The sequence below is a fragment of the Chanodichthys erythropterus genome, chromosome 6 (genome assembly GCF_024489055.1).
Source record: "Chanodichthys erythropterus isolate Z2021 chromosome 6, ASM2448905v1, whole genome shotgun sequence".
In the NCBI taxonomy this organism is placed as follows: domain Eukaryota; kingdom Metazoa; phylum Chordata; class Actinopteri; order Cypriniformes; family Xenocyprididae; genus Chanodichthys; species Chanodichthys erythropterus.
This window is the reverse complement of record NC_090226.1, coordinates 29,021,438-29,047,479: the sequence shown is the minus strand read 5'-3', so window position 1 is coordinate 29,047,479 and position 26,042 is coordinate 29,021,438. Positions and strand designations below refer to the sequence as shown.

General features: G+C 36.9%; 2 protein-coding genes across 2 annotated transcripts in view; both read right to left on the bottom strand.

Moving 5' to 3' along the window:
• Positions 1-8,185, bottom strand: part of babam1 (BRISC and BRCA1 A complex member 1) — a 12,702-nt gene extending 4,517 nt beyond the window's left edge. The window contains exons 1-8 of the mRNA XM_067388576.1: positions 8,099-8,185; positions 4,892-5,304; positions 4,752-4,810; positions 4,523-4,643; positions 2,613-2,691; positions 2,447-2,471; positions 2,228-2,357; positions 6-92 (exon numbers count right to left, since the gene is read on the bottom strand). Coding sequence (XP_067244677.1) covers positions 6-92; positions 2,228-2,357; positions 2,447-2,471; positions 2,613-2,691; positions 4,523-4,643; positions 4,752-4,810; positions 4,892-5,293 — 903 coding nt within the window. The 5' untranslated portion in view covers positions 5,294-5,304; positions 8,099-8,185. The remainder of the gene's footprint in view (positions 1-5; positions 93-2,227; positions 2,358-2,446; positions 2,472-2,612; positions 2,692-4,522; positions 4,644-4,751; positions 4,811-4,891; positions 5,305-8,098) is intronic.
• Positions 5,682-26,042, bottom strand: LOC137021726 (uncharacterized). The gene is made up of 3 exons (XM_067388578.1): positions 25,268-26,042; positions 8,094-8,236; positions 5,682-5,866 (listed from the first exon to the last, which is right to left on the bottom strand). Exons 1-3 carry the CDS (start codon positions 25,740-25,742, stop codon positions 5,732-5,734), a joined length of 753 nt encoding a protein of 250 aa, XP_067244679.1. The 5' UTR covers positions 25,743-26,042; the 3' UTR covers positions 5,682-5,731.

Genomic DNA, 26,042 nt, shown 5'->3' with positions numbered 1-26,042 from the left:
CAAACCTTCCAGCTAGTGTCCTCTGTCTGTTCTTCAGTTCCATTATGAAGATACACAACATCAAAGAAGAAATACGGAGACTGCAGCATTTTCTGGAAAGAGAATTTTAGAGACATTTAATGATGAAGGTTTAATTAAAGCTGAAAGATAAAGAATATTTTTAAAATCTAATATAAAATGCATGTTCAAATGTTGATTTCATGTGGTTTTGAAAAACATACCATTTTCAACAAAAAAGCAATTTTAAATTCAACCATAAAGTAAATATTCTTTACAATACATGTGGGTATACACGTCTTAATAATTATTTCCGAAAAGTATTAGAATGGAAAATTGAATTCATCTTGGCATAGTTGAATAACAAGAGTTCAATACATGGAAATGACATACAATGAGTCTCAAACTCCATTGTTTCCTCCTCCTTATATAAATCTCATTTGTTCAAAAGACCTCAGAAGAACAGGAGAATCTCAACATAACACCGACTGTTACGTAACAGTCGGGATCATTAATATGTACGCCCCCAATATTTGCATATGCCAGCTCATGTTCAAGGCATTAGACAAGGGCAGCCAGTATTAACGTCTGGATCTGTGCACAGCTGAATCAACAGACTAGGTAAGCAAGAATGGCAGATAAATGGCAGATGGAGCAATAATAACTGACATGATATCATGATATTTTTAGTGATATTTGTAAACTGTCTTTCTAAATGTTTCGTTAGCATGTTGCTAATGTACTGTTAAATGTGGTTAAAGTTACCATCGTTTCTTACTGTATTCACGGAGACAAGAGCCGTCGCTATTTTCAGTTTTAAACACTTGCAGTCTGTATAATTCATAAACACAACTTCATTCTTTATAAATCTCTCCAACAGTGTGTAATGTTAGCTTTAGCCCGTTAGCCACAGAGCACAGCCTCAAACTTATTCAGAATCAAATGTAAACATCCAAATAAATACTGTACTCACATGATCCGATGCATGCATGCAGTATGCATGACGAACATCTTGTAAAGATCCATTTGAGGGTTATATTAGCTATGTGAACATTGTTTATGCATGCCCCGTATTATAGTCGAGAGGCAGGGGGGGCAGGGGGCGTGAGAATTTAAAGGGGAAGCAGCCTGAATCGGCTCATATTTAATGATGCCCCAAAATTAAATAGAAAATTAATAAAAAAAAAATCTATAGGGTATTTTGAGCTGAAACTTCACAGACACATTCAGGGGACACCTTAGACTTACATTACATCTTGTGAAAGAATGTTCTACAGCACCTTTAAATCTATTTTTCAAAATAAAATACATTTTTTTTGGCAAATATCATAAATTATTAATTTACACATCTACGTTTTTTTGAAGGGGTCGTACCACATGACACTTTAAAAGCTGAACCTTGACATATTTTTGCATGTGGTTGAACAAAAATTCTTTAAAGAGTTGTACTTTTTTACATTTTCAACTTTCTTTAGTGTGTAATTTTGCTGTTTGAGCATGAAAAAGTTACAAAACATTTAAATAATTCTGCACCATCCGCCTGGTTGAGTTAGTTGTGTGAAACTCGAGGCTATGGTAAGGGGCGTGACATTTCCCAAACATGCACAAAGCGGTTGATCAATCACAACACACAGGTCCAGTCGACCAATCGGAGTACATTGCGCTTTTTGAAAGGAGGGGCTTCATAGAGACAGGAACTAAACAGAGCGTTACTGACAGACTGGGAAGAGAGGAGCTGCGACAATGTGAAATATGTGAAAAGTTGTGTTTTTTGAACATTCAAGCATGAAAACCTATTCTAGTAGAGCCTAAAAACATAATCAAGACTTTGAAAAAGGGCATAAAAGTTTCAATTTCTATATTTCTACTGTCTTAACAAAACTGCAACACTGCTTTGTTCCTCCTAAAGGTGTGTAAATGTGTCACATTTACTGTTCTGCAAATTTTGTCAGATGAAGTACAGTCATTTCAATAGAAATCTGAAGGATTCATATATTACACAAAATAAAGATTTCCCAGCACAAATTTTGCAACGGGTTCAAGTCCAACGGGGTTCAGTGTTGACTAACAGAAAGCTGTTTGGTTTAGAGGTAACTTCTGTGTGAGCTGTATGAATTGAAAAATAAGTATGTATTTTTGAATAAACAAACAGATCCGGATCCAGAAAAAAACAGCGTGTTCTTGTCATTGATCCATGATCGTATAGTAAAGATGGGTCAGACAGACTTACTTTGACAGCATCAGGAGGATTGAACTGAAGCATGCCAGCATGACGGCTGAAGACGAGGAGAGTCCGAACTACGAAAGGAGGCGGGATGGTCTGAATGTTCTCCATCTGAGGAAGTTCAATTTTCTGCAAACTACAAGAGAGAGAAATTATACAACTGGATGAAGGAATTTTAATCTGTAGCAGTCAAATGATCAAACACAAAAGACAAAAACTACTTACATGACATTGAGGAGATCTTCCAGATCTACAAGTAACAGTTAAGGAAATGATTAGTGTAATCATGATTAATTCTCACTGCTTCCTCTGTATCCCCTTCCATGTTCATCTGGACCGACTTGATTCCAAAAGCACATCATATTGGGCCTAACTCTAAAAATAAGGATACTGAAGGACTCGCAGACGTTGGTCTCCAGGTCGTACAGACAACTGCACAGCTCTCGCGGGTCAGAGGTGAAGCCTGATAACTGTGTGAAAGAAATATGTCAAGCACTGATAGCAGAAATGAAAACTGAAAATATAAAAATAAAAGCTAATTCAAAATAACATTGGTCTACAGCCTAAATGCTTCTGAAATAAAGGTAGTCAAACTTTACTAACACCGAATAGGACTAAACTATTAACATAATTTTTTTTTAGCCTTTTGTTTCATAATAAATTTGATGTCTATAAAACCTTTGCTGATTTTTAAAGTGTTACATACACAGGACAGGTGACTGGTACTATCTATCTACACAATATAGATAGACGTAAAATGTAAAAACTTAAATATCTTGAAAACAGTAGATAATACATTGTTTTAATTGTCATATCTGAATTAAGCACATCAAAATACATAATACATTTTATCTTTGAAGCAGATGTATTTTCTATACACAATGAACTCATCAATTTTTTAAGTATTAAAATATATTTTTTCAAGGTAAAGATTATTGGTGTTTCTGGGAAGTTGTTCCACATGACATTTTACAACCTGAACTAACCTTGCCTTGACATAAAAATTGACCTTGACACACACACATGAGGGTCTGCAGGGGTCATCTCTATGATATCATTTCCTGTTTTATGTTTATGAATGTTGGTCGCACCATATGACTTTGATTTGGCATACAAATCTTCAAATATTAATAAGCAGTGAACTGTTGTTAAGTAAAACTATTAAAAATCATTTTTGTAATTGAAAAAAACTTTTAAAAAATATTAGATGAAAGTAAAAATGAGGTAAAATATTAAAACAAATACAAATTAAATCTATGTAGAGATATAAAAATGAGAAAAACACATAAAATTAATCAATTTAAACTAAAATAAAAACTGAAAATATAAAAATAAAAGCTAAAAAATAATATATAAATAATACTACATTTTGGAATTTTGTTTAAGCATTTTCTATGAAATAAAGAATTTATTTGAAAGAATTTAATTCTTTTTTAATGAAAATGAATATTTGGAATATTTGAATAACCATTTCTGATTAAATTAACAGACCCAAACAAAATATTAGATAAAAAGTTGAAGTACAATATAAAAACTGAAATGAAAATTAATTAAATCTATATAGAAATATAAAAACTAATAAAAATGACAAAAACACATAACAAAAATGATAAACAAACTAAAATAAAAATATAAAAATAAAAGCTAAATAAAAAAATATCCAATAATATTATATAAATAATACTAAATTAACACTGGAAGAAAAACAATTTTGTTTAAGCATTTTCTATGAAATAAAGAATTTATTTGAAAGAATTTAATTATTTTTTAATGAAAATGAATATTTGGAATATTTGAATAACCATTTCTGATTAAATTAACAGACCAAAACAAAATATTAGATAAAAAGTTGAAGTACAATATAAAAACTGAAATAAAAATTAATTAAATCTATATAGAAATATAAAAACTAATAAAAATGACAAAAACACATAACAAAAATGATAAACAAACTAAAATAAAAATATAAAAATAAAAGCTAATTAAAAAAATATCCAATAATATTATATAAATAATACTAAATTAACACTGGAAGAAAAACAATTTTGTGTAAGCATTTTCTATGAAATAAAGAATTTATCTGAAAGAATTTCATTCTTTTTTAATGAAAATGAACATTTGGAATATTTGAATAACCATTTCTGATTAAATTAACAGACCCAGACAAAAATTAACATCATGTCACTGACCAATTTGTCAACTACGCAAAGACAGATTCATTCAATTTCAGAAATGTTTTAAATTAGAGTGAGTTTGAATTTTAAAATGAGCGTAGTTGAACCTGCGGTTTTGTCCACTCACCCACATGGCATCGTCGTTCACCACCACCAGAGCAAACTCATGCCTTTTATCAATCTTGTGCTTGGTTCTCACAAACATCTCAATCATTTTCTGTGAAATATTTAAGGCGTTTGTCTTGGATCTGGAAATGCAAATCATTTAAATTTAATGCAAAACATTTACATAAAAATATATTTGGCATTTCTAATAGAAATATATCAAGGAAAATAATAAAAAATTGTAAAAATACCCATTGAAGGATTCCAGCTTTTGTAGAGACATCTCCTCTGAAAGGTCCAAACAGATGATCTGTTCAAGAAAGATATAACTGAATGACAAAAGTGTTTTCAGATGCAAATATTGTGAAGTTGTGTTTATTGACACACGTACGACTTTCTCTGGGCAGTTGACTCGTGGAGCCCGCAGGTGTAGCTCTGCTGATGGGGGGATCTGGGTGGCCATGGACGGCTGAGGGGGTTTCGGTCTTTCCTTCACTGCAGAAGCCAGCGCAGGCATGCTGGCTGTGGTGTTTCCTGCCGCAGCAACAGGAGCAGGCGCAGCGGCTGTGATGGTGGTGGCAGAAATCGGGGGGCTATCGGAGCTGGAGGCCTCCCCCTCTCCCTCAACACGGCTGCCCACGGCCGGCTGCGGGGGGGATGCCAGGCTGCTGTTGTTCAGGCTGCCGGTGCTGCTGCGCCGGTCCTCCGCGCCCTCCGGATTGGACCGGGTCCTGGGTCTCAGGTCCATCATCCGCTCCTCTCCATCTGCCTGACCGGGCTCAGGTGTCTCCATGGCAACCTGACCTCATCCCATAGACACACCAACAGCAGTAATAAATCAAAAATAACAGTATAAACCAAACATATCCTAAAATACTGTATAATATACAGAACTTTTATTTAATATTTTGGGTTAAATGAAAGCAAACATTCTCAGGTGATTTCAATAAAACAAACAAAAAAAAAAAACATATTAAATATGTATTCTAAAATGACTTATCGTAAATTCTAAACCTAAGTTAGCTTTTAAAAAAAACGTTTGTAAACATTCGTTTGTATAAAGCAAAAGCAGTGAATCAACATTCGTGATTTCTCAAGAGATTTAATAAACATGAGAGACATGGAGGCTACAGACAGCACAAGTAGAATAGCGCAATAACGTATAACAATAACTTACCGAACATTCAACAGATGAAAATATGAGTTTAGCAGAGAAAAAAAGACCTCAAATTTATTCTTCAACACTTCCTCGTTCGCTTGTATGTCGGTGACATTCAGAGCCGAGTGCTGAAGAGTGTTTATGATCTTTGGCGCCTCTAGCGGACTGGAGAAGCGTTGTTAGAGCCCAGTTTAGCCGTGCATTTTCCTGCACAGCATTAAATCAGATTAGGGCAGAGGTGTAAAGTACTTGAGTAAATGTAATTAGTTACTGTACTTAAGTATCTTTTTGGCTACTTAGTAGTTGTACTGAGTATCAAAGATATTAGCAACTTTTACTCTCTACTTGACTACATTTTTGAGCAAGTAAATGTACTTTTTACTCCACTACATTTGTGATGAGTAATGCAGTAACGCATTACATTTTTCATGACAGCTAACTTTTTCTGCAGCAGTTTGTTTCTGATATAAAGAAGTGATATCACCATCTAAGGGCATTGAAGGTACGTTTTGCCTTTACTCACCCAAACTTGTCAACTTTATATGAATGCGAGTGCATTGGCAGGTTTCTGATCTCAGGTGTTTTATTTATTAGATGAGGAAATGACTACCCTGGTGATGAGACTGAAACCAGCACATACAGTAGACTCTGACTATTTAATTTTACTTAACATTGTTTCATTTATCCGCTATATACAAGACCATTTTGAAGGATATTGGTTTACTTATGGACTTTCTGTGCACTTGAGCTCAACTGAGACTTGAGAGTTTGTACTTTGTAGACGTTTAAAAGGTTGTTCTGTCGACCTTAATTTATTGCAATATTGAGGTGTTCAGTTTTATTTTGATTTTAGAAAATAAACATGATGAAAATAAACACGTTTCTAATTTTCACTGGCAGTCTCTCAGGACTAGTGCATCTCTGAGCCTACATTCAGTATGAATAAAACACTAAAGTACTGTTAAAATCAGATAATTTCAGACTTTTACTCAATTCGTATTGGAATTGGTTATTTGTAAATTGTAGTGGAGTCATTCCACTAAACGGTATGATTTGGACTTACACAAGTTTCGATTTTTTACCAAAATGTATTACTTTTCTGAACACCCCACAACATTAATGACATATTTAACTTCCAGAAAAACATATTTTCCCATCTCAGGCATCAAATCCCTATTATTACTGGTCATTATTTTAAGTTATGGACACTATGGGAGCTCTCTGAATATTATTATAAAATGTATTTGTGATAAAATCAACATTTTCCTATTAATCAGATGTCCCTCACACTAATTCAGTAATTGCAAATATAAAAGTTAGATAAAAACTCACACTTTTTCTTATACCAAAGCCTGTCAATTGTGACAGCAACCTCATCATTATTTATCAAAGGCTTAACTTCAGAATTTGAACTAAAATCAGTATTCTTATGATTGCTCTGAACATTTCAGACAGAATTCAACTAACTTTTTAATAAACAACAACAAAATAATAATAATAAAAATGTAGGTGTGATGGGGTTGAGAGTGACGGGGTTGTGATTTTTTGCCCAAATTGGCCACTGCTCTAAATCTAGATATGATATCATGATATTAAGAAATCATGAATAATGTTGACATAACAAAGATCATTTTCACAAGTAATAGTTTTCTATCTTTAATTGATGTAACGGGGTTGAGTCGTTAAACTTGACAAACATAATTTCACAACATAATTTAGTTATAATTACTAAAGAAGGAGGTATCTTGCCTATGTCTGCTCACAATGTTGTTCAGAAGACTTCTATGATGTCACTTCCTATTAATGATGTCACATAAGTATTTTTATAGGGGGAGAATGGTTTGTGTAACGGGGTTGAAGGGTTACTGAATGATGTGATTTTAATGAATAATCATGAATTTACTTTAAACATTACCAGCAAAAAAGCACAGATAGATATTTTTGTGAATGCCAAAATGAATGGACTTTTTTCTCATTTTATTATTCATATCCCAAGTACACTTTCATAGAAGGCCTTGAGGGACATGACAAAATAGGTGGTGTCAACTGAAAAAATCTAAATAATTTCTAATATGAAGATAAAATGTATGTCATGTTTTTAAACATTATTACTTTTCAAAAACCTTATAAAAATTATATTTTGGTGACCCAATAGATTAAATACTTTGAAAAAGGTCAGAGGGACTTAAATCGTACCGGTTTCGTGGAATGACTCAGTGGAGTCATTTTTTTCTGTAAAGTATCTGTACTTTTACTAAAGTATTGTTTTCAGGTACTCTTTACACCTCTGGATTCAAGTATTCAGCAGCAATCTAATATTAGTGTAGTTTATTTGTTGGACAGAAGGCTTTTGCATCAATTCTTTCAAATGCTCGTTTTTGTATTTCTCTGCAGGGATTATGTGGCATGTATGGGCCTTGGGGTCATACTGAACCTGACATGTGAGCAGGAGGATGTCCAGCTGGCAAACTGTGCCATGTAGGCTGGGCACCGCTGCCTGCGTATGATGAGTGAAAAACAGGCTGCCGAATGGCTGTTCCCTCTGGCATTCTCCAAAGAGGACGAGCTGATCCAGATCTGTGCGAGCAGTGTGACGACATAAGCAGAATAGAAGGGTTACAGTAGCCTACTTTACCCAATTTACTCCTGTAACTGTGAGAAATGTACCAAGGATTGCCTTGACTTTGTAATACACTTTACACTCCAAAGGTCAAAGTTTGAACTAATTGTTATTAGGGCTGTCAAAATAACACGTTCATTTCAAATAAATAATCTGAGAAAAAATAACGCGTTAAAAAAATAACACAGATTAATCCATTCCGTATTGTCCTTTGAACCTGGAGCCGTCCTCTCCAGGTTCAAAGCGAGTGTCTTCAAAGTAAGCACCGTCTTTGCACTCTGTCTACCTCACACATAACAATCTAAATCAACTGACACAATGGTAAAAGTTCGTAAGACCAAATCCATGTTTCCCGAGGCGCATTCGGAGAATGTTTTCCTGAATAACTGTTGGGTGTGTTGCTCAAAAAAACGTCACCTCATCTTCTCTGACAGGCGCCCTGCACATGCAGCTGACATAAACCACACTTTCAGTAAACAAAAAGAAAATCCTATCCAGCGGTGAAGTGTTTTCTGTGTTGACAAATCTTTTGCGATGTCCTAATAACAGTCGCGATTCGCACGCAACGCGTCAACGTCCACTAATGTCCAATTCACGACCTAATGACTCATTTGAACAGATTCATTTTAATGAATCATGACAACAACTGATCTGTCCACACGGTCTATAATGAATCATTTACTCAAACAACTCTGAAATGAGAACATAAGTGTGCTTACCCCATTTAGCAAGAGTGGTTAGTAAAATTAGCCTTAATAATCCACAATATTTTCAGGTTATTTAAATGACAATGTGTGAAAAATTAGGCCTACCTATAAAATCAGTTAGTTTAGACTGGAGTGAGGTGAAACCAGAACAAAGCAAGTTGTTAGCTGGTGCATTCAATTGTATATGGTAGAAAATTATATTATTAGTTAATATAACTTCTAAATGCTACTTTTTAGTTCTTTTCAGGTTTAGCAAAAAAGCATCTTCTCTTACAAAGCTATAAAATCAAATTTTTTTTTGCAAAGGGGGCAAGAAAGAATTACAGTGAGAGTGACGGGTACTTTATTGTCAGTATCGGGCTTGCAGGTCACGTGGGTAGGGCACTTTTTACTGTTTGTGTGGATGACCATGTCTATCACAACCGAAGAACATTTTTGACCTAGGAAAAACCCTGCAGTGATTCATTTGAATTGAAATATTTAATACTTTCACAGCAAAAAGTATGTATGCGATTAATTTAGATTAATTGATCACAGAGTATGTAATTAATTAGATTAAAATTTTTAATTGATTGACAGCCCTAATTGTTATATACTTGCACTAGCATATTGTGTATGACAGTTTAGTTCAAACATTGACCTGAGGAGGGCAGTAATACACTTAGCAGTGTCTACACTGCCGGAATTCAAATAGAGAAGAAGAAGAAGAAGAGAGCTAGTTCAAGATGAGCATTTATGGTTAAAACATATAATTTTTTTAATTTTTTAGAAAGTGAGTGATGGTTTCTCTAGATAAGACCCTTATTCGTCATCTGGGATCGTGTGGAACGCTTTGAAGCTGTACTGAAACTGTAATTTTGACCTTCAACCGTTTGGAAACCATTGAAGTCCACTATAAGGAGAAAAATACAGGAATGTTTTCATCAAAATTTCTTTTCGACTGAAGAAAGAAAGACATGAACATCTTGGATGACATGGGGGTGAGTAAATTATCAGGAAATTTTAATTTGAAAGTGAACTAATCCTTTAATTCTGTTATAAGTGTGTACAATACATTCACATTTATAGGGGAACATGAATGCAATAAATGTACACAATAAAGGATAAAACTATATGCATATTACATTTAATGCTATTTTTGTCTTCATTTTAAAATATATTTATGTATCAATATATAGCCATACATGGTCAATGTATACATTGCAGTATATTGAAAAATATATTATTTAATATATCACATTATATTTTGCTGTATATTCCCATATATTTTTGTTTCATAAGGGTTCCTGCATCTTTAGAAATGGTTAGAAAAGACACAATTTTATAGTTGTAGTAAAAATTTGCTGTGTCTGTGTCTGCACGACCACTCCAGAAATAAAACCCTTGCTTGTTTCTTATTTTACCCAGATTGCCCTTGCTGATTCTGATCTTACTATCCCCAAGAGGAAGTTTGAAAGACTCAAAAAATCTAAAAATTTCTCTTTTAACCCATGACCTGGCCACACTCATTTTTGGAAAAGACGCACTGGCATGATTCATACTCAGAGGGAAATCTGGACTCAAAAAATTAATGTTAAAAATAAATGAATTAAAATATTGTTATACATTATTATGCACAAGTCGTTGGCTGGGTATTTTTGTACTCACACAGTTAAACTACAAATTTAGAAAATTGCTGTGCTGTGGTCATGGCATTGTGTACTACGTCGTGGAAGTTAATGTTTTTTGGACATACTTTATAATGTTTGGACGTTTACTTTATACATTTTTAAATAAGGCTATTTGTCTTACACAAATGCATTGATTCTCTTCAGAAGGCCTTTATTAACCCTCCAGTGCAGCATTGAGAACATTTTATGATCTATGGATGCCCTTTTTTGGACTTCAAAAACTCCAATCACTCCCATTATAAAGCTCGGAAGTGCAAGGGTATTTTTAATATAACTCTGATTGTGTTTGACTGAAAGAAGAAAGTCATATACACCTAGGATGGCTTGAGGGTGAGTAAATTATGCGGTAATTTTCATTTTTGGGTGAACTATCCCTTTAAATTGCTGTCTATGGGGGATAAAAAAAACAAACCTCTCGGATATCATCAAAAATATCTTAATAGATTAACGAAGGTCTAACAGGTGTGGAATGACATTAATGACAAAATTTTCATTTTTGGGTGAACTAACCGTTTAATGGTTTTGGTTATTTGCTGGACCTATTTCATAAGAGACACTGAGATAAAGCAGCTTCCAAATACTGCAGTGTCTGAAGTGCAATCCCTCATTTGAGCCGTAGTCAAACAAAAGTGACCCTCCACTTGAAGGAGGAAAATGATGACAGTTTTTCAGTTCCCATGCTGATTCAACCATTGGAGATTGTAAAAAAATATTCACTTTTTAATGTACACAAGGAATTTGTTTTTGTAATGAACACAAGCATATGTGTGTGTGTGTGTGTGTGTGTGTTAAAACTTTAAACCAGATATATCTGAAGCCCTGTGTTCACTACTGGACAAGCGACAGTCATCAGAGGATTGGTGGGTGGAGTTGACCTATTTATGGATTTGTCTACAGTCTTGACGCTAGAACTGTTTCAGAATCCACAAATGCGCAGGAAGAGATCCACAAATGTACAGGTGGTGAATTGAATTCATTTGTGTGAAATTCCTGACATATATTTGTGGATCTCATTCTATTTATTTGTGCATATGTTTATTTTTTGTGAATCTCTTTAAAATTTATTTTTGGATCATAATCTTTTTATCTGGAATATTAGAAGGATTCTATCTCCATAAGAAATGACCATTCATTCTTTATTAGGCTACTTTTAACTAATTGCCGGTTTCACAGACAACCTAGCTAACAATTTCTGGTTCCCAGAATGTTCTTATTTGGTTCCCTCAAAAAACCAAAACAAAACAAAACAAAAAAACAAACGGGAATCATATGGGAACGTTAGGGGTGTTTGCTGGGAATGATTACAGTTTTTTCCAATTGCTAACACACTAAAATGACATGCACAGTACAATTATTGAAACTGACACACAGAGAGCAAAACTTCTTCTCAAGTCTCCAAAAGTCTAAACACCTTTTCTGTTTTACACACATTTTGCATTTCAAAATAGCACTTTTTAAATTCACTAAATACAGTTCTCTGCATAAGACACAACAATCTGACATAAAGTCACATGTTTGCCATTTCAAAACACTGCCATTCAAAATGACACTACATGAGCTAATTGGCCAATTACATGTGCCACCTGGCCAAACACCTCAGTGGTTAATTGTTAACACTTCAATCAGGATGTAAGCACTATGAAAAGACCACAGGTGAGAACCTTTTTTTTTACAACAACAATGGAAGACATTGCAGAGAGAGGAAGAGGAAGAGGAAGAGGGAGGTTGAGAATAAGAGGGGGAGGAAGAGTGAGAGGTAGGGGTAGAGCAGGTAGAGGAGTTCATGGCCAAAGAAGACAAACACTTTCAAATGAAATCAGAGCAACCTTAGTAGATCATGTCATCAACCATGGGTTGACAATGCGTGAGGCTGGACAGAGAGTGCAGCCAAACTTGAGCCGTTTTACTGTCGCCTCTGTCATCCAGACCTTTAGACTGGAGAACAGGTATGTAACCAAAATTTCATGTAGTACACATGTAGTATACCCCATGTCATAGTGTATCAGTTGGGTGACACCTGTTTACTTAGTGTATGACATCAGCCATTCATGAACTGTACAAGTTTCCTGTACAATGTACTCTACTGTGGGGGAAAATATTTAGGCTGCATTGTCCAAGCCCTATATATATTTTTATTTTATTTTTTCTAAAGGACTGAGAGACGACACCATGGTGGAGGAAGGGGCCAAATGTTCACCGGGGTACAGGAAGCTGCCATTGTAAACTTGGTTTTGGAAAATAATGAAATCAGATTACGAGAAATTCAAAGCCACATCATCCAAGACAACACCTTATTCAACAACATTCAACGAGTTAGTCTGTCCACATTGGCTCGCATTCTCAAGCGAAACCAAATCAGAATGAAACAACTTTATAAGGTGCCGTTTGAGAGAAACTCTCAAAGAAACAAAGAGTTCAGACGAGCATATGTGGATTTAAGTACTATATTGACTGCAGTACACTACACACAACATTGTTTCCCAGTGTACTGGATAACACCATATTGACTGATTTTTGTTCTTTGTTTTCAGGGAGTACTGGAAATGGATGCTCATGCAATCCCACATGAGTTCATCTTTATAGATGAGGCTGGGTTCAACCTAGCAAAGACCAGAAGAAGAGGGAGAAACCTCATTGGCCACAGAGCCATTATAGATGTTCCTGGCCAACGTGGTGGGAACATCACAATGTGCGCTGCCATCTCCAATATGCATGGTGTCCTCCACCGTCATGCCAAACTTGGACCATACAACACAGCCCATATTCTCACATTTCTGGACAGACTTCACAACATTCTCATACCACCAGAGCGTATGAATGATGCAGACCATCAAAGAAACCGGTACGTTGTAGTATGGGACAACGTGAGCTTTCATCGTGCAGCCCCAGTCCAAAACTGGTTTGCTGACCACCCAACATTTCTCGTGCAATACCTCCCACCATACTCACCATTTCTGAACCCCATAGAAGAATTCTTTTCGGCATGGCGGTGGAAGGTATACGACCGGCAGCCCTTTGTGCGCATGCCTCTTGTGCAGGCCATGGAAGAGGCATGTGATGAGATTGATGTGGGTGCAATTCAGGGATGGATAAGGCACTCAAGGCGCTTCTTCCCTCGATGTCTGGCAAGGGAAGTTATTGCGTGTGATGTTGACGAGGCGTTGTGGCCAGACCCGGCTGTGCGGCAAGATGCTGCCTAATTATTATTCTTGCCTTTTTTTGTTTTTTGTTTTTTTTTACTGTAATATATTTTTTTTTTCAGAAATTTTCTTTTTCAGTTTACTTTTTTTGTAAGAATATTTTTGTTCAGTCCCATGTAAATATATCTGCTGTGCTTATGTTGTACTGACTTGTTTACTGTAGTGAAGGAAAAAAAATAAAAATGTTGCAACAGCATGTGTGTGTATCTGCAAATATTTCTGTGCATGTGAACAATCTGATACATATTTTAGTATTATGGCAAAGCATACTAAAGATGGGGGTGCTTTTCATTATGCCCAACAGTGTGTAGGTGGTTAGGCAAAAATCTGGTAATATGAATGAAGTGTGTGCCATTTCATGCAAAAGTTTGATTTTGATAATGCTCTGTGTAGTTTCGGTTGCAGTGCTTCATTTTGCAGGATATATGAGGTATTTTGCAGTTTGGGTGTGTGGTTTTGTGAATTGTGTTTAGTGTTTTGATAAAACCAGACTAGTTTGAAAAATTGTGTGTTAGCAATTGGAAAAAACTGTAAGTCTAGTCCCAGACTAAAATACATGTTTGAGCTGTCTTCACTGAAAACATCTTGATGCACACCAGTAATGTTTTTCTCTAAGGCACTTTTTAAAGAAAGCTACTTAAATGTCCTAATTTAACTAAGGCCTAATCCTGGCTTAATTTAAGCCATCTGAGAAACCAGGCCTAAGTGTATATAATTTAAGCTTTTTTGTATATAATTTAAGCTTTTTTAAGCAATCATTTATCATGATTTTTTTCCCCAGAAATTTCAGCTACAGTAGCTTTTTTGTGTGATCAGACCATGCAGATGGGATTTGCTCCCCAAAAGCGTCAGTGAGCCTTAGGCAGCGGTTCACCAGTTGTCCTTAATTGCTCCACTTTTAGTAACCACTGCATACCAGGGTCTGGGTCCAGGAACACCCCCCAAACCAAGTCAAGTCACATCACCTTTATTTATATAAAACTTTTTACAATGCAGATTGTGTCAAAGTAGCTTTACATTAATAACTGGTATATAATTTTGGCTGCACAGCAGCTCTTAAAGAAGATGGTGTCAGTATCCGTCTTAAGTAAATTCAGTATTGATTCATTCCGATGTAAGAAACAATAGTTATTAATTTAGTTAATTTGTCTTTAGTTAATTTATGCAGCCTAATAATCCTTTAACAGATTTGAAAATATAGATTGATGATGTGTTATGCTATGCCAGGTTAAAGAGATGCATTTTTAGTGTAGATTTATTTATTTATTTATACATTTTAAGCATTACAGAAACTTACAAAAAAAAACAAAAAAAATAATAATAATAAAAAAATAACACAAACAGGGGATAATACACAATAAAACATTACAGTAAGAAGATACACCGAGGATTCTTTTCCCCTCAAAAAAACAAACAAACAACCAAACAAAAAAAAAAAACCGTACAATCATGCATACAGTAAGTACAGCAGTGTAGTGGCCAGGCAATATAAGATTAGTATCAACATCTAGACTGGTAATAGATGCAGGGGGAGAAAAGGGGATCACACACAAAGTGCAGGGTCAAGCTGGAGAGTTTTAATATGTTCACGAAGGGGCTGCCAAAGCTTAATGAAAATGGTGCTAGGTCGGTGAAGAGAATACCTAATTTTCTCTAGTTTCATAAAATAAAGAACATCTCTTATCCAGCGAGTGTAAGATGGAGGGTGAGGGCTTTTCCAATTTAATAGAATTAAACGCCTAGCTAAAAGAGTCAGAAAGGCTACAAAATCTGAAAAGTGAGAAGGCAAAGAATGGCCAGGCAGGATAACCCCAAATAAAGCTGTGACTGGACAGAGTGGAATATCCGCAGAGGTAATGGCTGACAATGAGACAAAAATTTGCCTCCAAAAGGAAGACAGGGCAGGGCAAGACCAGAACATGTGAATTAAAGTGGCTGAACCAGAATGACACCTGTCACATTCCGAGTCAATAGACGGGTTAATGCGTGCTAACCTGGTCTTAGACCAGTGGGCTCTATGAACCACCTTGCACTGTATGAGCTTGTGACGTGCGCAGAGAGATAAGGAGTAAACCCTGTTTAGGACTGCCCTCCATGTCTCCTCGGTAATCTCAGTACCGATGTCCTGGGACTCGACAAAACGTAAATTATCAGAGGAAAATGGCAAATGAAAAATTATATTCACTAATTTACAAATAGACCCTTTAGTACAAGGATCCACACCCAGAATGGTGTCCAAATCTGAAGGGAGAGGCGCATTTGGAAAGTTAACCATTTTTTTCCTTACAAAATCACGAATTTGTAAATATCTGAAAAAATGTTTTTTGGAAATATTAAACTGAGAAGTCAACTGTTCAAAAGAGGCAAAAACACCATCAATGTAAAGGTCAGCAATAGAAACCAACCCAAGGTCCCTCCAGGAGGCGTAAGCACTGTCCAAAATGGAGGGGTGAAACAATGGGTTAGAATGAATTGGGGATTGACAGGGGAGGGTTATGAAGACCAAAATGCCGCACAAATTGGGTGCAGATTTTAATGCCTCGTTTCCACTGAGCGGTACGGTACGGTTCGGTACGGTACGCATTTTTTTCCGTTTCCATTATCAAAAGTTGTGAGTGGTACCCTAATTCCGAACCGTACCGTACCACTTTTTTGGGACCCTTTCGTTGGGGTACCAAGCACAACAGTACCGTACCAAAAGGGTGGAGCTACACTCTGCAGAACGTTGATTGGTTGACAGAGAATCGTCACTTGCGCGTGCTACAAGGGGAATGACAACACAAGAGGCGCCACACACAAATGTGGTTCAGACAATGCATGCATTAATTATCTTCACTTCATGTAGGCTATATAACAAAACATAATATAAAACACAACCCTGCCTCTTTTCGTTTTTATTTAAAAAATATGAAACCTATTAATGTGTGGTTCAGGCAATATGTGCATATGTACTCTGATTATCTTCACTGTATGTAGCCTATAATAAAATGAAATAAGACAAAACAACGTTCTCTTTTTGTTAAACGTCAGTTTTAATTATCAATAATAACCATTATAAATAAAATATGAGAAGCTATAGGCTACAATAAGAAATAAAGACAAGCAAACAATTCAGTCAAACGTACAGCGCACTAACGGTAAAGTTAAATAAATATATAAAGTTATAAAACTTCATTTTCCCCTCGGCCAAAACGATTTGCCCGGGAACAAATTATAAATTCATGAGACCAAAGATTGCCCATTATACACAAGATGAATGATATCTTGTTTTTAACCATTACAGAGACATCAGAGCCAGCGGCGAATGTCAGAAGGATTAGCCGAGGTACAGCTGCTCTCGGCTGGGTACATGAGCACCGAGCGCCCGGTGATCGCCTGGATCTCACAACTCCGACAACGTCAGATCAAATTTTCAAATAGGCGCTATCTTTATAAATTAACCACAGATTTGAGATTTAAACAACTACATTCTCGCCTGAAAAACTTTTAAAACTACATTTCATGACACAGTAAAATAGTTTTTAAATTACGCAGGTTTTCTCCTCCGCTTGCTGGTAGGTGCTGCGGCATGGACGTCTGAACTTTGCAATCTTGGTATTCTGAATCGCCGAATGCAAAACTCGTCTTTTTGTGACAGACAGCCTCAAGCCGAGAAGCAAGAACAAGATCTGCTGTAGTATGTCCTCCATTGTTGTTTACTATATCGTTTTCTTCTTCGCGCGAGAATGACGTCGATCACTATTTTCCGGCTACACCACGCCTATCAAGTAAGGGTACTGTTTGCGGTGGAAACGCAAGCCTGATCAAGGTGTACCGTTCCGAACCGTACCGAACCGAACCGTACCGCTCAGTGGAAACGAGGCATAAGACTGTTCTTAACAATTATATTATTTGAATATTTCATTGGGGACAGTGTATATGGGAAGCATAAGAGAGCCGCCAGGGAAGAAGACTTACAAGAGGCATTCTCAATATGCAGCCAGGATGGGGAGTTGACAGAATTACTTGGCTGGAACCAGTAAAGAGTAGTGTGTATTTGCTGCCCAATAATATATTAGAAAATTAGGAAGAGCTAGACCACCCAATTGTTTTGTCTTCTGCAGAATGCCTTTCCGAATCTTTGGGTTTTTTTTATTCCAAAGAAAACTAGAAATAGAGCTATCAAGTGCAACAAAAAAAGACTTTGGAATAAAAATAGGAATACACTGAAATAAATATAAAAATTTAGGGAGCACACTCATCTTAATACAGTTAACCCTACCGATTAGGGATATAGGAAGGAGAGACCAGTGTCACGGCCAGCTCGTTCTTGACCGTAACATAAAGAGGATCACACACACAAATGAGTTCTTTGAATTGCCATGTTGTTTATTACAAAATTATCTGTTCCAAACAAAATAGCACAATGTCTAGGGGAATAAATAAACCAAAAGAAAATAAGAATCCAGTGGGTAGGAAAGGTTGGGAAGAACAAAAATGAAAACAGGTTGGAGCAAACGACTTCTCTGGAGAAACACGTTCTACCAGAGGAAGTACTGTTGAGTAGATCAGCCGGCTATTTATACTCTCCACCCATGAATTATCCAATTGGACTTTACACCACATCCAAACGCCACACTGCCACCACCAGGTGACGAAGGAAAAGACAGGGTCGTAACACCTCCCTCCTCAAAAAGATTCTGCAAAGAATCAAAGAGAAAGAGGAAAAAAACAAAAACAAAAGCAAAATGTGGAAAAATACAAAAAAAAAATCAAAAATATGGTCCATCCATTTATAAAGCGCTTCTCACTCCACCTCATCTTCCAGCACCTCTGGGCCCTAGAGACGCAAAAAGAAAGAAAGAAGAGAAAAAACGCAAAGACATCATGGAATTATGTTCTAGAAAGAGCGTCGGCGATTATGTTATCCTTCCCCGGCACGTGCTGAATTTCCAAGTGGAAAGGCTGTAAAATTAAACTCCACCGCATAAGTCGTTGGTTTCGATTTCTCATGCGATTTAAAAAAAAACAGAGGGTTATGATCTGTATAAACAATAATTGGGGCAGCAATTGAACCCAAATATATTTCGAAATGTTGTATAGCCAACACAAGGGCAAGGGCTTCCTTTTCAATAGTTGAGTAGACCTGTTGATGATGAGTGAATTTCTTAGAATAATAACTAACAGGATGTTCAACTCCGTTTGAATCCTCTTGCAAGAGAACAGCGCCTGCACCACAAGCACTGGCATCAATTGCAAGTCGGAAAGACTTCTCGAAGTTTGGAGCTTTCAAAATGGGGGCATTGGCCAATAAAGCCTTACAATTTTCAAAAGCTTGTTGGCATGTCTCAGACCACTGAAAGACAACTTTTGGACTCAATAGATCAGTCAAAGGCAAAACCACGCTGGCAAAATTCTGGCAGAAATTGATAGTAACCTATCATTCCGAGAAATCTACGCAATTCGCGACGATTGGTAGGGATAGGAAAACTACATATGGCTTCGACTTTAGCACCGATTGGAGATACACAACCATTTCCAACTATTTTACCCAAATAAGTAACAGTCGCTTTTCCAAACTCAGACTTAGCTAGATTGATGGTCAAATTAGCCTCAGTTAGACGTGAAAATAAGTCTTTTATTTGGTTAAGATGTTCAAACCAGGAAGAACTATATAAGACAACATCGTCAAGATAGGCCTCGCATCCAGACATTCCATACAGTATACGATTTACCAAACGTTGGAAAGTAGCTGGGGCATTGCGGACCCCAAAAGGCATAACCGTATACTGCAGGAAAGCATCAGGTGTAACAAACGCAGATAACTCCTTCGCTCGGGCAGTTAAAGGCACCTGCCAATACCCCTTCAAGAGATCAAACTTACTTACATATTGGGCAGAGCCAACATGATCCACACAGTCGTCAACACGAGGTAATGGGAAACAGTCAGGTTTGGTTAGGGAATTAAGTTTCCGATAATCGGTGCAAAACCGATATGAGCCATCTGGTTTGTTCACTAGCACGCAAGGAGAGCTCCACGAACTAAAACTGGGTTCGGCCAATTTGTGAGTGAGTAAATAGTTCACTTCTCGTTGTAACAATTTTCGTTTTACTGGATTAACCCTATAAGCATTTTGCTTAACAGGAGAAGAAGTTCCAACATCAATGTCATGTTCAATGACAGAAGTACAACCAGGAACGTCATAGAAGAGTGAAGGAAAGGACATTACCAATTCAATGATGTCATTTCTCTCTTTCTCAGCCAAATAAGACAGATGACAGGACAAATTAACAAGAATTTGAGAGTTGTTAAGTCGTCCGTCTACTTTTTCTTGAGAAAGAAGATTCCCGTCCTCATCAATATCCTTGGAAGACTCACTACTCCTACTACAAGAAAGAGAAGGAACCACAGACTGACCTATATTAGATGGATCACATGATGTTACAATGCCAACAGAAACAGAACTTACCGGAACAACATAGGACTTTAACAAATTAATGTGACAGACCTGCACTTTTCTTCTACGATCAGGAGTATTCAACAGATAATTATTATCTGAAAGGCGCTTAGCTACACTGTAAGGTCCAGTAAACTTGGCTTGAAATGGTTTTGTAGGAAGAGATAACAGAGCCAATACCTGATCACCTACCTGAAAACTCCTAAACTTAGCCTTCCTATCAAAAAGTCGTTGCATTTTTGTTTGAGACTTACCCAATTTCTTTTGAGCTATCGCCCGTGCCTCATAAAGTCTACAACGAAATCCACTAACATAGTCTGCAATACTGTCTGGGGGCTTAGTAGTACGCCATTCATCAGCTAAGACTGCAGTGGGTCCTCGTACTGGATGACCAAACACCAATTCATTTGGACTAAAACCCAAACTTTCTTGAATTACTTCACGTATAGCCAATAACATCCATGGCAGACCCTCTTCCCAGTCTGCATCGAGTTCCACACAATATGACCTCAAGAGAGACTTTAAAGTTTGATGAAACCTTTCAAGAATCCCCTGACTTTGTGGATGGTAGGCGCTGGAAACATTGTGTGTAACTCGAAGCTGACGCAAAGCTTTTGAGAACTGCTTCGACATGAAATTCGAACCTTGATCTGATTGGATAATCTTGGGAATACCAAAGATAGACATGAAGTTAGTGAGGGCTTTCAAAATAGATTTAGTGGTGATAGATCTCAATGGGTAAGCTGCAGGATAACGGGTAGTCTGGCACATGATGGTAAAAAGGTAATGGTGACCAGCCCTAGACCGTGGGAGAGGACCGACACAGTCAATAACTAGATGTTCAAAAGGGTTGGAAGCCACAGAAATAGGTTGTAGCGGAGCAACTGGCACTTTTTGATTGGGTTTACCGGTAATCTGACATATGTGACAAGATCGTATATATTTGGCCACATCTCGTTTTACTTTAGGCCAATAAAACTGCTGCATAATACGACTATAAGTTTTCCGGACTCCAGTATGACCAGCGAGTCCTTCATGAGCCAATTTCAAAACAGGTTCTCTAAATGGCAGAGGAACTACAATCTGAATTTTTGGTTCCACCATATCCTTATGCATGGTCCCCTTCCTACAAAGAAGGCCGTCTTCAAAGAAATACAATGAAGGAAGATCAGACCACTTATTTGACCTTGCTGCAAAGAATAAAAACTTAAGTGTATCATCAGTCTGTTGTGCTCTAATTAGCTCCTCTCGAGAGATCTGTAAAAGAGAAGTCAAAGAACAATCAACATTAGAAAGTTCAGCACCAATGCTTTCAGAAGTGGATAGGACCTCAGATGTATCAGATTCGTTTTGCAGTTCTGTAAACTCTTCCTGATCAGAAGATGGCAAAAAGCAAACTTTCAAGTCACTTTGTTCAGAACATTTAGAGACATCAGATTCACCTGTATTAACAGTAGAAAAGAAGGTGTCATTCAATAAAACCTCATCATCCTGGTTTTCAGATGGACGGTTAGCCATCGATCGAGTGACTGCACAAGCTGGGAACAAATCAGAAAATTCTTTATGGATTTCAACATCAGTTTTTCTGGGTACAGATACTACTATGGGTGAAGCTGCCACATTACTCTCACCCCAAACATTCCCCCCAGCTAGATCATTTCCCAGAATAAATGTAATCCCAGGAACTGGAAGTGCAGCACGGACACCAACTACAACATCACCAGATACTATGGCAGAGGAAAGATGGATTCGATGCAAAGGCACTTTAACAAACCCCATCTCAAAACCCCGTACCAACACATGAGTTCCAGTAGATGTTTCAGAAGTCAAAGGCAAAATTCCTTCCAGAAGAAATGATTGCGCAGCTCCTGTGTCTCTAAGAATGCGCACAGACACTGTTTCCTTTGAACCAGATAAAGAAACCGTTCCTTCAGTGATGAAAGGTGTATAATCAACAGAGCCAGTAACACGCTGCTCAGCAGGTTTACCACAATGAGACAAAGGGCTCTCGCTTTCCTCAAAGGTATCATTTATGAATGGGGATGTAGCAACCAAAGCAACAGGTTTTGAGAGTCTTTTTTCTTAAGAACAAGACAATCAGAGATCTTATGGCCAGGTTTTTTACAATAAAAGCAAATCATGTCTTTTAAAACTACAGGCTTTGACTTCTCAACTACTGTCGCTTTAATATTTGGCCCCATTGAAACAGACTTTGTCTTGGCTTGAGTACAAAACTTAGACTTACCCATGTCGTTCTTAAAACTGACTGAACCGAACGACCCACGATGGGTTAACACAAACTCATCAGCCATAATAGCAACTTCTGAAAGTTTACTCACCTTATGCTCGGTAAGATATGTAGCTACAGCATGAGGAACACAGTGTTTAAACTCCTCCAAGAGCACCAATTCTCTTAACTGCTCTTTAGTGGTGATTTTCATTGAAGTACACCATCGGTCAAATAATGTCTCTTTCTCTCTTGCAAATTCAACAAAAGTGCATTCATCATTTTTGTTAAAATTCCTAAATTTTTGTCGATATGCCTCAGGCACAAGTTCATATGCATGTAACACGGCAGTTTTCACTATCGGTCTTTGTCAGGTGACGTCACACTCGTGAAAACCGAAGTGCATTATGGGTGTCGCCGCCATTTCTGAGGTATCCAAACAATCTCTGTATCAGTGCAGAGTTGTTTCTTCTTTGGCTACTTTTCATTGTAAAAATGGCACACTTTTGTTGTGTGAAAAGCTGCAATAATATGTCCCACGATAGAAAATGTCAAAAACTTTACTACGAGATTAGATTTAGTCGGTTTCCTACTTGAAAAAAGGCTGTACGGAGAGTATGTAGAGGCAATAACAGGCGCTGGATCGCATGGGTTGCCGCGGTGAGACATCACTTTCGTCAAGATATCTCCATTCATGTATGTTTGCTTTCTACATTTCACAAAGGTAAGTTAGAGGTTTCTGTTTTCTAAAGTAGAAAACGTTATAGCAACGCATTGTTTTGGATTGTATGTGCTATGAAACAAGTCAATTTAAACTGAATCCCTTTTACTTGAATATGTCTACATTTTTTCTTAATTTTGCTACAGCATTTTTATACTTAAGGTACGACATTTTTGCTCTGTATCCATATACTGATTCTTATTTTCTGACTACTTTTTACAGCTGTGGTCTGTGGACCTTTTCATTTCATTGCAGATCAGCCTGCTTAAAGATTATGGAGACTGACCCCAACTGGACACCATCCCTCCCTACATTAAGGCCACATCAGCATTAAACACAGGCTGTGTCTCAATCAGCTCCCTAGTTCATTAGTTAGGGCACTGATCAGGACGGTCTCAGTCACAAAATTTGTATACACAATATACTGATTCAAGAGCTCAGAGCTGATTGAGATGCACACACAGACGTAAGGAAAAACAATCCAGTCAGCTACTTGGGTAAAGTTGGTTTTATATTTGCACATTCAGACTTCTGATAAATTGAGACTTTCCAATAAATATGCAATAAATTAATGTTTGCGAATTTTAAGCAGCGACATGATATTGACAACCAACGATTGTCAACTTATAACATTTTTCACAGTCGATCAAAATAGGCAAGTATTGTTTAATGACATATTTACTTGTGAATGTCCACTGAATGTCCAGTGTAGTGTGATTAACAAGGCTATTGAATACGGATGTGCGAATATAAAACCAACTTTACCCAAGTCAGTCAGCTAACACTATGGTCCATCAGGCTGGAGAGAGTGATCATCTTCACACTGAGAAGATGCAGGAGGCTGGAGGAGATGGTGATCTGCATGTGCAGAAGTAAACCGACTTGATATGTACAGGATGTCTGATGTTTGTTTTGGAGATGATGTTAATGTACTATACGGGTCTGCCAAACCTGGGAACCTTTATGGCGTTATTACAATTTTTTTTTTTTTTTTGTGCCTCTGCGCATGTTTGAATCTTTTGTAGAATTGTAGTGTAAAAATGTGCTGATGCTTTATCCAGTCTTGCATGAACAATAAAGCATGTATAATAAAATTTTTCAGGGTGATTTGTAGATTTATGTTATATGCACTTATAGTATTAATAGGATAATTAATAATATACACAATCTATAAATCAGATATTTAACTTGCATGACATATCTTTGTTTTTATTATTATTAAGGCTTTTGGACAAAAAAAAAGACTCATAATGTCATTGACCCAGACAACACAGGTAGATGGAGGACAATAATTTACAAATTATTTTGGCTCTAAAAGGTATACTATATCAGAATGTACTATAATAAAATACACTATTAAATTCTACATACATCTCTGATGATGCCTTGTTTATTGGAACAATGTTTATAGTGTTATACATTGGTTTATGTACTTAATGCAATAAAGAAAAAAAAATGCATGAAAAAAAGGGTAGTATTAGTTCAAAATTCTTCCTGATAACACTAAACCATCCTTAATCATGTATTTGTTATATACGGTAGTTAACACATCATCATCATTATCGTTACTATACTGTTATCGCAGTCCTTCCTTCAGAACATAAATAAATCCTGCACCCATTAGTGAAATATCTGTGAGCTTCGAGGGATTTATAGTTTTTAAATTGTTCACTATGCGTTTATGCCATAAACAAGACAGTTAACAATATTTAAGTATGATGATTTAGGTAGCAATGCGGGGTCAGTAGCACTCCAACTTACTGCAGTCAGTTCGTACAGATCTATGTTATGAATGGATGGAAATTTCTCCAAATAACGGTCCCTGGCATCTTTGGTGAGTTTATCGCGATATGAAATTTTAACTTTGTTCTTGTGCTTTTTCATATTTGCGAGTTATATGCTTGTTATCTCAACTCGTGTAATCTCTTTCATTCTCACAGTCAGCAGGGATACCACAAATATGGCGCCGCGGTGACGTCACACACAACAAAATCACGTGTCTGACAAAGACCGATATCATACTCACCACTCTGTTCCAGACTGAGAGCTGAATAAACTTCCCGAGCTTTACCTGTGAAAACACACTGTAACATTAAAGTCCAAAACTTCCTTGGCCATTTCAAAGACAAAGCAACTCGTTCAAAGTGATAGAAATATTTCTCTATTTCCTTTTCAGAAAACGGAGGAACTAATCTCACATTCTTGTGAACGTCAAACACAGGATCATAATCAGCCGACGAATGCGATTCAGCAAAAGGCATATCAATTTGCGGGGCTTCCGCTTTTTTTGCTGCTAACTCTAACTCCAACTTCTTTATCTGAAACGCTCTATCTTCCCGTTCTCTCTCCAACTCAAGTTCGAGTTTACGTACGGATAACTGTTGCTCTAATTTCCTTGCTGCAAATTCTCTTTCTACCTCCCTCTCTCTCATAGCGCGATCCTCACGCTCAGCACGGACTTTCGCCGCATCTAAATACAGCTGCTTCTCTTGCAGTGACATATTTCGAAATTTCAATTCACTTTCAACTTCAACGTCACAAGGACAAAACACAGAAGAATCACTGGGAGCAATAGACTCAGTTCTTACCTCAAAAACTCCTCTATCAACGAGTGATCGTTTTAATGTCGTCACAAGCGTTTCCTTCAGTTTCTTATCTTGAGTAGTAAGATCGATACTAAAGCGTTCGGCAATTTGTAATAATTGCTCCTTTGTACACCTCAAGTAAAGATTCTGAGGGACACGCAAAGAAATCTTCGAGCACCGAAGACATCTTCGTTCTCACACACCTATGCGACAATA

What these genes read in the sequence shown, in the direction of transcription:
- LOC137021726 (XM_067388578.1), bottom strand. Translation starts at nt 25,742, where the DNA reads ATGTCACTGCAAGAGAAGCAGCTGTATTTAGATGCGGCGAAAGTCCGT. An exon ending in TCTCAGTCTGGAACAGAGTG is followed by an intron (nt 8,237 to 25,267) that starts GTGAGTATGATA and finishes CTGCTCGCACAG; the next exon opens with ATCTGGATCAGCTCGTCCTC. An exon ending in TCCTCCTGCTCACATGTCAG is followed by an intron (nt 5,867 to 8,093) that starts GTTCAGTATGAC and finishes AATGCTGTGCAG; the next exon opens with GAAAATGCACGGCTAAACTG.